The following is a 13,193-nucleotide window of genomic DNA, read 5'->3' on the forward strand; positions in this document are numbered from 1 at the left end:
ATTCAATCATCTAATTGTGATACATTTAATCGCAGCCCCTGAGAGGATTTGTAATAGATACATTTTTGCCCTCCCCTCAAACCCTTCAGGGATATTTGGGGATATTTTTGATGAAATACTGCTCTCAGGGCATCAAACGCATCCTTCCAAAAGTTCCTTAACTTGGGGCGGGACCAGAAAATATGAATGTGGTTTCCAGTTTGTGGGCCACATTTTCTCCAACACTTGTCTGACTTGGATGCAGCCTACTTAGCTGTTACTTGTGGAGTCTGGAAATATCGTGTTAATACTTTCCATTTAAACTCCCGCCAGATATTGGAATTTGTGCCTCAGTACAAATTTCCCTCCAGGTGTCATGTGATATGTCTGAACTCATTTCGATCTCCCATTTAATGATTATGTTTTTGTATGGTAATCAATTTTCTGCTCATATTCCTGCATCAGATACTTGAGTATGTTCTTTGAGACCTCTGGGTTGTTGTAGAATGTAGTAGAATGGCAGAGCAGTGGGCTTCCTGCCAGTGCGTGATGGTCAGGAAGGGGGCATCATGTGAGCGAAATCCTGAGTTATATTTGGTGGTCCAAGTATTCTGTGTCAGTCTGCGCCACATAGCATGACTGTTAGCTGAAGAGGCCTCACATCAGTAGCATGCTACAACTAAAATAACAAGCTGCTCGCACATCAGGCCAGTGTCAGAAGAGCAGAGCTCATGCTGCCTCCTTAAAATAACACTGCAGTTACTGTGTTGTGTAACATGCACAACTTATGTGGCTCAGCTAGATGTATTTCTCCACACATATTTCCTTTAGCGTGTTTCCTGTTACTGTTCTCCTCAAAAAGAAGTTTCAAGATGTTTTTAAAAAAAAAAAAAAAATGCCGTAGTTATTCAGTTAACATACATCTAGACTTCAAACAGTCTGAACCCAGGCTGGCGTTGGAGAGTCCGTGGGGGGTGAACACAGTGTCATGAACAGCTGCTAAATGTCATGCAATCCAGTACAGATGCCCTGCGGTAAATGCCACCATTGTGAACAAAGTTGTTCTTGGGACTATACTAGAGAGGCGTAGTCTTGTAGTGTCAAATATTTTGTCCCTACCACAGTGCTAGAAAGCAAACCATATAAGGAGGGAACAAAATTTAAAAAAATGCAATAATTTCATCCAAACTCTTATTTTAAGAGCACTTTAATGCATCGTGTGTAACAAGACACTGCTTAATCGTGACCTCAATGGAATATTTTACACAAAAAAATGACCATTTGTTTACCAAAAACTCCACCTGTGTTACCGTGAATTCATAAAGAAAACTTAACTTGTTTCACATGCCTCCACAGTGAACGAAGAATCCAAAAATGGCGAAAGTTCTTGATGAATTGAAGTAAAAGGGGGCAGCGTTTAACAACAGCAAAACTATATCAAAACACCCGTTCTCTCACACAGTCTCTCACACAACTCGTGCAGTATAGTCTCATTTATCCAGTTGTATGCTCAGTACTTCAGCTCAGTTCCTTTTTATTGACTTTGTAAATGAATACAACAAAATCCACTGCACACAATGCAAGTATAAAAATTGAATATTACTGGCTGTGTGATTTCAGTGCAGCGTTCAGTGTAATAATGGCTTTGGGGTATCAACTGTTCAACAGTCTGATGGTGCATGTTTTAATTGTCCGATAATGTCTACCTGAGGGCAGAAGGTCAAACAGATGGCGGGCAGGGTGAGACGAGTCCTTCAGGATGTTTGTTGTTTTCTGGAGGCAGCAGGAGGTAAAAATGTCTTCCAGGTCAGGTAGGCGTGTGTGTTGGTTATTTTCTGCGTAGCTTTTATCACTCTCTGCGGGGCAGCTGCAGAGTTGCTGCTGTACCACACCAGGATGCCAAAAGTCAGGACACTTTCCACAGAGCAATGAAGGAAGGACAGCAGCAGAGGTTGCGACACGATGATCTTCCTGAAAGCTTTCATGAAGTGTAATCGCTGCATTTCCTCAAACACATGCATTGTTGCTCAAGCACATACGAGTAGCGCGCATGGGCAAGTGTGTTTGCCTGAACTCATGTATTCCATTAAGTTGCCCAGGCGTGCTGCATTTATGTGTTTTCATATATTATTCTTTTAGTGAGAATGCATGTGTTTGGGAAGCACTGAAGATTGGATAAATGAGACTTGGATTATCCTGCATGAGTTGTGTGAGACTCTGTAAATAGATGTTGTTAATCGCGGCCCCCATGTACTTCAATTCATCAAGAACTTTTTCAGTTTTAATTTCTTTGCTCACTGTTGAGGCAGGCGGGAGGATAACAAAGTTATTTTAACAAATTCAAGGCAGCAAGGGGTGAGTAAATGATAAACAAATGATCATTTTGAGGGGAAGGTATTCCCTGAGTGCATAGATTATTTGCGTTCAGTATTTGCATAGATTTCAAAAGTGGTAGTTTGTCCAGATGCACTCATACCCTCTTACTACCGTCAGAGAAAAAAAACAGCCTCTCAGTATGTGCGTCATAGTGTTAATCAGCACTTCCTCTTCTCTTATTTGGAAATTTTCATATTAGTGCAACTCTATCTCTTACCCAGTTAGATGTGTCTTGCAGTGGGATAAAGTTTCCTTACATCAAAGCTGCAGATGTATAGTGTTAAAGTAGCTACCACACTGTCTGACTGACCCGTTTCAAAGTCTGGCTTGTTTTTCCAGTGTGTTGAGGTGGGCGGATGAAGGAGTGCAGGAGCACTAGTGCAGTGGGTTATTTGCATAGTGATGTGCGATCCTGTGGAGCTCAGTGATGAGAGTGCGTAGTAAAACTGCCAGGGGTAGGGAGTCATTTCTCAGTGGGCACATTTATACTAGAATATATACAGCAATAATACTGTAAAGTGCTTTGGAGCAGGAGAATGTTTGTGAAATAGCAGAAGTGGCCGTATATCACACACACCCTCTTTAACATGAAACTATTTACTGGCATCCAGTTTTGTTATTCTTGTTGTATTAAGCTCTAACATGTTCTAAACTGTGTACTGTACGACTGAGTGGTCGTGATGTGTAAGCATCAGCGTTGATCCCTTTTGGCCTGTTTTTGAGGCTGCGAGGGACAGTTGCCATGAATATCTGAGTCACGGTTACACAATCGGCTTACGTTAGCGAGAGAAGAGCAATCCAGATTAATCCAACCAAACTCGTGTTGCTTGACCAGCAGTCTGCCTGTCTCTTTTTCATTCAGGATTTGCGTTCCTGTTTTTATTATCACTCAGGATCCTTTTTGCATTTTCAGCAGGGAGGAACAGGAAATAAAAAAAATGTAAAAAATCAGTTCCCTTTTAAGTTGTGTGCATCACCCAAAAGCTGTCATTTATCATCAGTCAGCCTGCAATATTAAAAAGTATCTTCTATTCAGCCTCAGTTGGTCTCTGTGAAATGACCTTGATTCAAAGTTGGGTCACCTGATTACAGATTACAGCTCAACTCCAGAGCCCACGCTCAGAGAGTTTAATCTCTCTGTCAGATGACAAAACACCAGTTGACATGAACACACAGGAAGAGATCTTATCCATCACTTGGTTAGAGAGGTTTTCACATGCACAGACAGCACAGTGGAAGATACCTCCACTGATATTACAATACATTTCCTTTTCAGTACAATTGATATTAAGACATGATGTTATTGCTTTCTGTGGAGCCTTTGTTTATCTATTAATATTTTGTTTATTAATTTTTATTTCATATACTTTATTAATCCCCCTGAGGGAAAAATTCAAATTTTCACTCTGTTGTCATTAACACACAGGTCCGAAATACACACACATGCACAAACAGGACCTATACATGTACAAAGTGGAGAGATGTCAGAGTGAGGGGGCTGCCGTGGTCAGGCGCCCCGAGCGGTTGGGGGGTTTTTGGTGCCTTATTATTTATTATTTGAGTCATTTTTATGCCACAACGTTCATTCATTTTGTTTAACGACACAGAACACTATGAAATTGTTTTCAGTCGAATGACCTTGGTAATATAAGAAAATATGATAATGTGTTAATCTCAGTTGTTAAATTAAAGTCAGTGTTATTGATATACCCACAAAATCATAAATCATGCATTTGCTTAAGAGGAAACAACCCACATCCATAACCCAAAAATGGACGTCCTAACTGCATGATTAATTATTAACAAAATATAATTCTAACCTTAACTCTACCTCCAGTCAGATGCGGGACCAAGTCATTGTTTTGCAAGTCACAAGTAAGTCCCAAGTCTATGCGCCCAAGTCGCAGGTCAAGACTGACTGGTCCCGAATCCTAAACTTTAGTAAGTCATAATGTACTCTTCACCAAAGGTACTTCCACTTTAATAGATTAATAATATATTAAATTTACAAAATTTGTATTTATTTGTTAAAACAAATGCGACCGATCTTAATCATTAAAAAGTTTTGCTGACACTGCACTTTCATAGCATGTAGCACTATTAACCAGTACCACAACAGAGCCATTAAACTGATGTTAGCTTAGCATTAGCTTGCTTACTTACTAACTGTTATTTGTGCAAATTTGAATGTTGAACAAAGCGTGACGCTGTCGCATCTCCGTCTCTAATTTTTAACCTGCTTGTTTTGCAGATTGCAGTTTGTTTTTTGTTGAGCACCACAGCACCAACTTGATTGTATGCTTGTTCTTTTATCTCATGTTAGGATGATACCTTGACATGTTTCAGCGCAAACTTCCGCCTTCCTCAGAAGTGTCACTTGGTGGTGGTTGTGACGCCCTCTTTATCAGCTGATCTGTCAATCAGCCGATATTAGGGTGGCGTGACCATCCTGTCAAAAACGGACTGGACGGTCACGCCACTTGCTGTCCGTCCACCGCCTCTCCAGGACGCTGCTCCAGGTGTGGGAGAGCATTATTTCAGTAGCCTCCCTGATCCAGCGCCGGTATTTGTTGTCCTCGGTGTGTCTGACTCTGGCCTTGTCCCAGTCCATAAGATGAATTTCCCTTCCCTTGATCAATAAAAGAAAAGGCACAACAAGAAACCTACAAATCAGCCATCACAGATCACTGCAAAAGGGAAAATCATCTTATGGACTGGGACAAGGCCAGAGTATGTAACATCCTAACATAATGACATCAGAGCACTTTACCCTTTTTGCCAAACTGAAGGCCTTTGCACACTGAGTCTGTATTTTCCATGTGCATTTTTGAAATCCTCCATCCAACAAAAATAGTTTCCATTGGTGCAGCAGAGGGTATATGGGGTAAACACACCTCTTTTTACGGCTGTGTACAGTACACCCACCTATCAGCAAAAAAGCCACTGGAATTTATAGGAGAATTCATACACTTCCCCCTCTGTAGCCTGCCCATCTGCCCAGTCACCTGCCACTACACCACTGATTGTAATGCACAGAACCCTTGCACACTGAGTCTGATGCATTCTATTTTTCTATTTGCAAAATGAGACAAAATGAAAAGACACATTCGCTGTCTTGTCTATTCTCTCCACTGGAGGTACCTCCCTGGCTGCCACCACTCTCTGTCTATGTCTTGCATTTGGCACCACTGGAAGCTGAAGGGGCTGACCTGTCCTCCTTCTCTGTCTCCACTCTGTCGCTCTCTGTCTGTGTGCGGTCCCCATCCTCTTCCTCCTCTTCATCATCGTCTACCCTATTACTGTCTGACCTGTTGAAAGTAGGCTATCTGAGTAATGAAATTATACCTCTCTCCTGTATGCCACATTGTCTTCACTGTTTCTTGGTCGTAAGTTTGAAAGTCAGTGTGCAAACGTGACTGACACAGCGTAAGGTCGTATTTATTTTTAACCGTGCAACAATTTTGGACAAAAAATACAGACATGCCGTGCAATGTCCGTAAGTGACCATCTGACTGCTCCTGGCTGCCATTTAAAGGTTGAAGAGTTCTCTGTCAGCGTCTCCTGCCACCACAGATATTTCCAATGTCCTCAGAAGACCTTCTTTTTGTCTCGCCACAAATTTCTACCTCTGTTTGATATAATTAGAAACAACACCAACTGGGTGCGACTGGATGCCGAGAACAAACTTGCAGCTGTTGGCATCATTGATAACCTTCCAGCCTCTGTTATTTTCCATTTATGTCTGCTGGATAACAACACGCCAAAACTAATATTCTGTGTCTGTGTTCGTCTTGTCTTTCAGAGATCTAAAACTGGACAATGTCCTTCTGGACAAAGACGGTCACTGTAAGCTGGCGGACTTTGGCATGTGCAAAGAGGGCATATTTGAAGGCGTGGCCACGGGAACTTTCTGTGGGACCCCGGATTACATTGCCCCTGAGGTCAGTTTCTGCACTTGTGCTGAATAAACACACTGTAACTTTATACACATACAGCTCAAGACCCAAAACTACAAATAATCTCAGACTTCTGGATCCTTTTTCCACATCTGTGACGCAGGACATTTTTAGATACCTTGCTGCTGTCTTATATATTCCAGTTTTTTAACCAACAGATTTCAGCAAAAAATAAATTCAGACACACTTAGCTTCCTGCAGCCCTGGTCTTCTGAGTTCGTATGATGCAGTTCCCAGTCCCGTCCTCTCTCCATCACACCACCTCACTATAAACAAACACTGTGGTCACTGCCTGGCACTCCAAACGCCCTCCTGACTTACTGGAAGGCAGCGTACCCATGAGGTCAAGCTTGTGAAGGGTTCTGTTGACTTGACAGGCCCTGATCCCCTCATCAGAATGTGCCTTTACAGACGTGCTTGGTTTTCATAATGAGGGATTAAGATGGTCTGTGTCTTCATGTTTGAGAGATTTTTCTCTGACCAAGACTGTGTGTCTGGATTTATGAAAGGCCTCTTTGGTTTCCCCTCACACTTGCTCCTCAGTGTAGCCTCACAAATCCAACACGTCTACTAACTGAACCCAGTGGAGTGGTTTTAAGCTCGCTGTAGCGCTCTCTGTGCGTCTGTGATGATTAACTTTAATAGTGTGCTGCGACATGTTTCCACAGATCCTGCAGGAGATGCTGTATGGGCCCTCTGTTGATTGGTGGGCTCTCGGGGTGCTGCTGTACGAGATGCTGTCGGGACACGCCCCCTTCGAGGCCGAAAACGAAGACGACCTCTTTGAATCCATCCTCAATGAAGAGATTGTTTATGCGTCTTGGCTCAGCGCTGAAGCAGTGAATATACTCAAAGCTGTGAGTCTGCATCTTTTTAAGTGGTTCATAAACTCTAAAAACTGCACCATGGGTACAGCTGGATGAACGCCAGGTGTTGCCGTAGACATTTACCCTCCTCAGATTGCCTCAGTTGGACTTTTTTCTCATTACACAATAGCAGGAAACGTCAGAGGCTTTTTTTTTTCAACTGAACTAATGACAGAGAAAATCAATGTCTTGCTGGACTTGTGACCAGCGTTGTTGAGAAAAGCCAGTAAGTTGAGGTCATTTACTAAATTCCCAGCATTCCTGGAGAGTGTAGCAGAGCCTGCTGGTGGTATCTTTAGGATTGAAACCTTTCATCTGGTTGTCTCTGATCAGGGTGTGTTATTTATTGTCCTTCAGACTGACTGACACCCTCTGACTGCAGAGTGACTGGCAGCCCTGTGGAATTCTGCAAGCCAGCTGTTTGGCCCGGCTCGGCTCTCTTACATAACTATATTAAGGCATGGTCCACTGCCCAGCCACAGCACACAGGCTATAAATACGACGATGACCCCTCCCCCCTCCCCCCTCCTCCCTCCACTCCTGCCCTCTTTGCACCCTGTTCTCCCCTTATCCTTGTTGTTATTCCAGCATGCTTGAGGAAGCACAGGGCCGATCTCCTCTGGTGATTTGTGTCCCTGCTGCCAGTGTCACACGTTATGTAAAGATGCTTGTCGGTGTGAGAAGATTTGAGCGCTACTGCACTATTTATACTGACGGCTGATCCGTTGCATGGATCTCCTCATTCCTTTGAGCAAGTTCACTTTCAGTTGAGTTTGTTGAGAATAATTACGTTTTTATTAATAACTGAAGTTTGTTTCAGTGGTTTGCGTAAAGATGCTCTAGAACAGGGGGGCGTGGATTATCAGATGACGCTATTAATCAGGGCTGTGACAAAATTACTTTCATTGTTGCTTTTTAATTAATTAATTAATTAATCATTTAATCTGTGCAATATCAGAAAACTGTATAAAATGCCTATCACAGTTTCATAAGAGCCCAAGGGAGGTGTCCTCAAATTCTTTTGTCCAACAAACAGTTCGATTTACACTGCTATAAAACACCACCACAGTACAGGAGCCACGGTTCCCACAGTCATGAAATTCCTGGAGTAGCTATGAAATAAAACCGTTTTCCAGGCCTGGAGATGGTTTGAAATTAACGTCTGTTTTAAAAAACTTCTGAATATATATTGTTTTGGCTGTTTGTTTTTTTTTAAATGTGTTTATAAAAATCCAATTATATGTCTAACGTTCCGTGACATACGTTCCTTGTATTACTAAATTCAAATCTAGTGCTGCACTGTGTCACCGTCAAAGTGTTACTAGCATCACCTGATACACATTGGCGTGTGCAGCTAGTTGGTGGCAGGAATGTCTAATGCAGTGGTTCCCAACTGGTGGGTCGCAGCCCAAAAGAGGGTCACAGGCACAGCAAGTGACTTGCAAACGTGTCAAGTTTGTTTAAAAAAACAAAACAAAACGTTATTTATTTTTCCAGCACAGAGCTTTTATTTTGAAGTGCCGTTTTCTGCTTTAGAGTGAGTATTTAACTAGGACCTCCAACTAATGACTCAGGAGAAATCTGGACCCATGGCTGGACCAGTTGGGAACCACTGGTCTAATAAGCAAGTTAAGTTTGCAGGCACTATTACCCGGGAAATACGAACAACAAGTTTAGACGTTGGTAACATAGGGGAAGTACCTCTGGTCGGCCATGCTAAAGGCAAAAAGCATTGAGAAAACCAAAAGGTTGCTCAACAGACTGTCAGCGTTGGCACATATTTCACGCCTGCTGTAGCCCTGCCAGATATTGTTAATACTTTGTGGCTACTGTATGTGAAGACACAAAGGCATTGCTTGCATTGCATGCTACATGTTTTGCTACAATGCCTTTCTTAGGGCATGACTCACTGGAGTAAGAGCCTCATTATGGCGTTGTACAAGCTCTATAGGCCTACCTCTTTTAAACTATTTAAAAAATAATGGAAATGGGGTAAAATATTATGGGAAAGTTCACTGGTAAATGTGTGGGAGCCCTGATATTTTTGCTGTTATAGCAAAGGGATTCATTTATTCAATCAAAATTGTTAATTTTTTTAATTTTCTGCCAGCTGATGACTTGAATAATCGACTTGAAGTTTCAGCTCCAGTATTAATTTCTGATTGCTTTGTGTCTTTCTGCTGCCATGGGGGAGTGGGAACTTTAATGTAGTAATGCTGACATGGCATCTTTGGTGGTGAGGATGGCACAGCTAACGTGTAGCCATGGAAAAAATGATGGCATCAGATTCAGTGCAGAAGTTTTTCTCAAGGTTTGTGGTTTGTAAACGTCTGGACTCCTTGAACCCTGCTGTGGGTCTGTCTAACTCAAACATATGTCTGCTTCAAGGACCACACTAGTATACTGATGTGGGCTTTTTTAAAGTTTTGGCTAATTAACTGTAAAGCTCATCATCAGAATCATACCTGCAGCTGCAGATCCCTGCATGCAACTGCATAAAAACGCATTAAACTGTAATGGTTCTCTCCCGAAAAAGATGTCTTGATATAAACAGGGTTGTGTTGTTGATGTAGGATTCAAGTCTCTGCAAGCTGATTTTATGGTGCTCTTGCATCGCTTGAGAACAAAAGCTGCCTGCAAGTATTTGCATGCTTCTTAAAATGTGTGTGAGTGAGGTATGTGAGTGTGTTACAGGACTAAACCACACAAAACCAGCAGTAGACTGTTTTTGGTTCATCCTCTCCTCTATCTTTTCATCTCCCCTGTTGTGCCGTTCTTTATCTGCATTGACGTCTCTTTAATCTCCTTTCTCTGTCTCTGGGAACTTTGTTTTGCCGAGGCAGGTGGTGTTGTTTAGGCCTCTGGTACTTAATAGTGTTTGGAGCCAATATAGCAAGATGTATTGATCTTTTCCAATGACTTCGGGTCAATCTGGCCTCTGTCACTGTGGAGACGGAGGTCCGTTAGTTTGTTGTGGCCTCGTCTGAATGTCACCGCCTGCCCTTAGGTGTGCACACACTCCTCAGCCAAAAGAGAGGGCTGTCCAAAACACATTTGTTTTTTCAGTTTTCTCCCAGAGGCAAGTTAAAATAAAGTTTTTCAATTTTGAGTTTGTTTTGTTTGGCTCTCTCCCTCTGGCCTCCAACCACCCACGACTACTTTGGTGGCAGAGACAGTTGGGAGTCCAACAGGTTCTATTGTTTTATTGTGTTCAACACCAGGAAGTTGAGACACCGTAGCTGCACTTGATCGAACCTAGGTGAACTCTTCAACTTCAGCATTGTGGGAGGCGCCAGATACAATCCAGGGTGTGTGTGTGTGTGTGTGTGTGTGTGTGTGTGTGTGTGTGTGTTAGGAGGCGGGGAGTGACTGGATGTCACCCTGGCTCATGTCCAGTTTGGCATTACTCCCAAAACTTACTGGTCTGATCTAGTTCACATGTGTCACACTTTCCTCACATTGTTTAGCTCATCAATAATCTGCTAAAATTCACTGATTTCCCTTTGATACTACTTTGATGTTGTTGTTGTTGTTCTTCTGTGTTCTTCATAATTTACTGATTTTCAAAAGTGTCTTATTTAGTCTGTGAACTCATCCATCTTTTTGTTTTCACAGTTCTTGACCAAAAACCCGGCTCGACGTCTGGGCTGTGTGGCCTCAGACGGTGGAGAGAGTGCTGTGACCGGCCACCCCTTCTTCACTGGCATCGATTGGGAGAAGCTGAATCGTAGAGAAATAGAGCCGCCCTTCAAGCCCAGGATCGTAAGTCACATGAATTACTTTATGATGGCATGATAAAGTGTGTGATAATGACAATGAAGACTCTGCAGACATTACGTAGTGTATGACTTTGTCTTACCTTGTCTCTGTGACTGAGGTTTTTGCTAAAATGTTGCTGCCTCTGATTTGCTCTTTATTACTCCCCTCCAGAAAACACCAGAGGACGTCAACAACTTTGACCCAGATTTTACTCAGGAAGAGCCCACCCTCACTCCCATCGAAGACCCTCTGATCCCTTCCATCAACCAGGAAGAGTTTCGTAACTTCTCCTTCACCTCGCCTGAACTGCTGGAGAGCTAAGGGTCTCCTCATTGGTCCCCTAGTCATCCTGCACTCTGACTCGTCTCGGTGTCTGTGGCTTTGTCTAAGACAGTTCCCAGCTGTACATGCAGTATGATGCTGCCACATTCCCCAGAGACATGAGGGTGCAAAGTGCCGAGAAGTCACGCTTCAAAAGATCCAGGGACGAACCTGATGAACTCTTAAGCACTCCTGTAATTCCCCCAAAAAGTGGCATGTGATCAGCTTTTGAAATGACATTTAGTTTTGATTGCACGACGGCTCGATTTGGACACCTTCGTGCAAGTGTCTATGTGGACGTTGTGTATTTTGACATGTGTTGTAAAATGTTTTAACAAAAGTGCCCAACCTCAGAATTCTATTGTACATTTTGCTCTGAATGAGTTCCAGTTAAATGAAAAAGCACTTTTTGGAGCACAAGGGCATGGTCTGTGTTTCATTTTTGCCCTGGCGCTGTCCAGAGACAACAAGAAATCCAGAGTCACTTTTAACCAGCCTGCCAGAGATTCCCAGAAAAATTGAGCTGCCAGTTAAAATCCTGGAAGGACTGAGTGAGCAGATGAAATAGTTTCTCAATGATGTGACCCCGCTGTGGAAAAAAGCAAACACTCACAGACTGACAAACACTGCATGCATGACAGCTGAATCCCTACACTTTCAAAATAAAGGATAAAACTTCTTTATTTTTCAACCTGAACCCTATTTTCTGATGTTTTTGTGTCAGAGGGACTAATGGGAACAACAGTTTTTTTTAAATTGGTCCAGTATTGAGCGCAGCAGCTGCAAAATGGGCTACAATGTAATCCTTTGAAACATATTGGCACCATCATTTCACGTCCACTAAAAATGCTTGTTTTTGCCACAGACAGGCTCAGATTGTTATTTTAAGTGTCTGAAAATGTTATGGAAAGGACCCTACAGAGAAAATTAATATTTTTCTTTGTCTCTTGTTGATTCGGTCTGTTTGTTGTTGTCCTCCTGCAGCAACTCAACTTGTGAGATGACCCTGTCAGTGGCAAAAACAAGCACCTTTAGTGGACGTATATTGACAGTGTGCTGTTGTCCTGAAGAATTACATTGCAGTCTGTTTCGTAGCTGCCAGCTTCAAGTGCAGGACCATTTTAGAAAACTGTTCCTATAGTCACATTGACACAAAAAAACCCACAGGGAAACAGGATCCAGGTTGAAAAATACAGAAGTGTCTCTGTAAATGAGGCTTAAAAAGCAGCTGTGCAGCTTTTTCAGGGCATTACGAAAAGTTAAATAATGTTAAACATTACATTAGGTGAAGTTCTTGATTGAATGTAAATTTTGAAAGGATAATTTGTCTAACTAGCTGCAGTCATTTTCAGACAATAGATGATGCATGTTTGACCCACTTATTAGCCACACCCTGTCACAAAAACTTTGCCTTAGTGATTCTCAGTGTAATTTGATCAGCCAGGCATGTTGAAGATGATGCAACATTTCATCCGAGGTGAAAGCTCCGCCGTGATTCACGCTGACTGGGAAGTTTTGAGATTACCCCACACATCTTCTCGAGCCAGAAGACTAATAATGCTAGTATGGTGTTTAGTAATTGTTAGATTTGTCTTGGTGTGTCTTAGGGTTTCTCAAGGGTAACAGTAATCACTCACAGTCCACTGCTTTCTGCTCCCTCAGACACACACACACTCTCTTTCTCTCGGCGAACACAGAGCCTTTGAAAACTTCCATGTCTGTGGGCAGACTGCCTGAGTAATGAGAGCTCACACGGGGGCATTTTCAAACATGCAAATCCGAGAAAGTTATTGAATATTCTCCCTGCTGAGCACTTAACCACCCTCACTGTGGGAACATAATATTAGACAGAGGGAGAGCTTTAAAACTTTAAAGTAACATCGGCCAATCAGGACGGTGGAGGGCTCTTCAGTAGTTTGCTTTGTTGCTACAAACC

The 13,193-nt window shown here is 42.5% G+C and overlaps 1 protein-coding gene across 2 annotated transcripts in view; it reads left to right on the plus strand.

The window, feature by feature from the left end:
- The window catches only part of prkcha (protein kinase C, eta, a), a 32,679-nt gene extending 21,002 nt beyond the window's left edge, over nt 1–11,677 (plus strand). For both annotated transcript variants that reach the window (XM_033643434.2, XM_033643436.2), the window contains exons 11-14: nt 6,158–6,296; nt 6,980–7,168; nt 10,793–10,939; nt 11,108–11,677. In XM_033643434.2, the coding sequence (XP_033499325.1) occupies nt 6,158–6,296; nt 6,980–7,168; nt 10,793–10,939; nt 11,108–11,257 (625 nt within the window). In that variant the 3' untranslated portion in view covers nt 11,258–11,677. The remainder of the gene's footprint in view (nt 1–6,157; nt 6,297–6,979; nt 7,169–10,792; nt 10,940–11,107) is intronic.
- Nucleotides 11,678–13,193: the final 1,516 nt, after the last annotated feature.

The sequence above is a fragment of the Epinephelus lanceolatus genome, chromosome 15 (assembly GCF_041903045.1).
Source record: "Epinephelus lanceolatus isolate andai-2023 chromosome 15, ASM4190304v1, whole genome shotgun sequence".
Lineage (NCBI taxonomy): Eukaryota > Metazoa > Chordata > Actinopteri > Perciformes > Serranidae > Epinephelus > Epinephelus lanceolatus.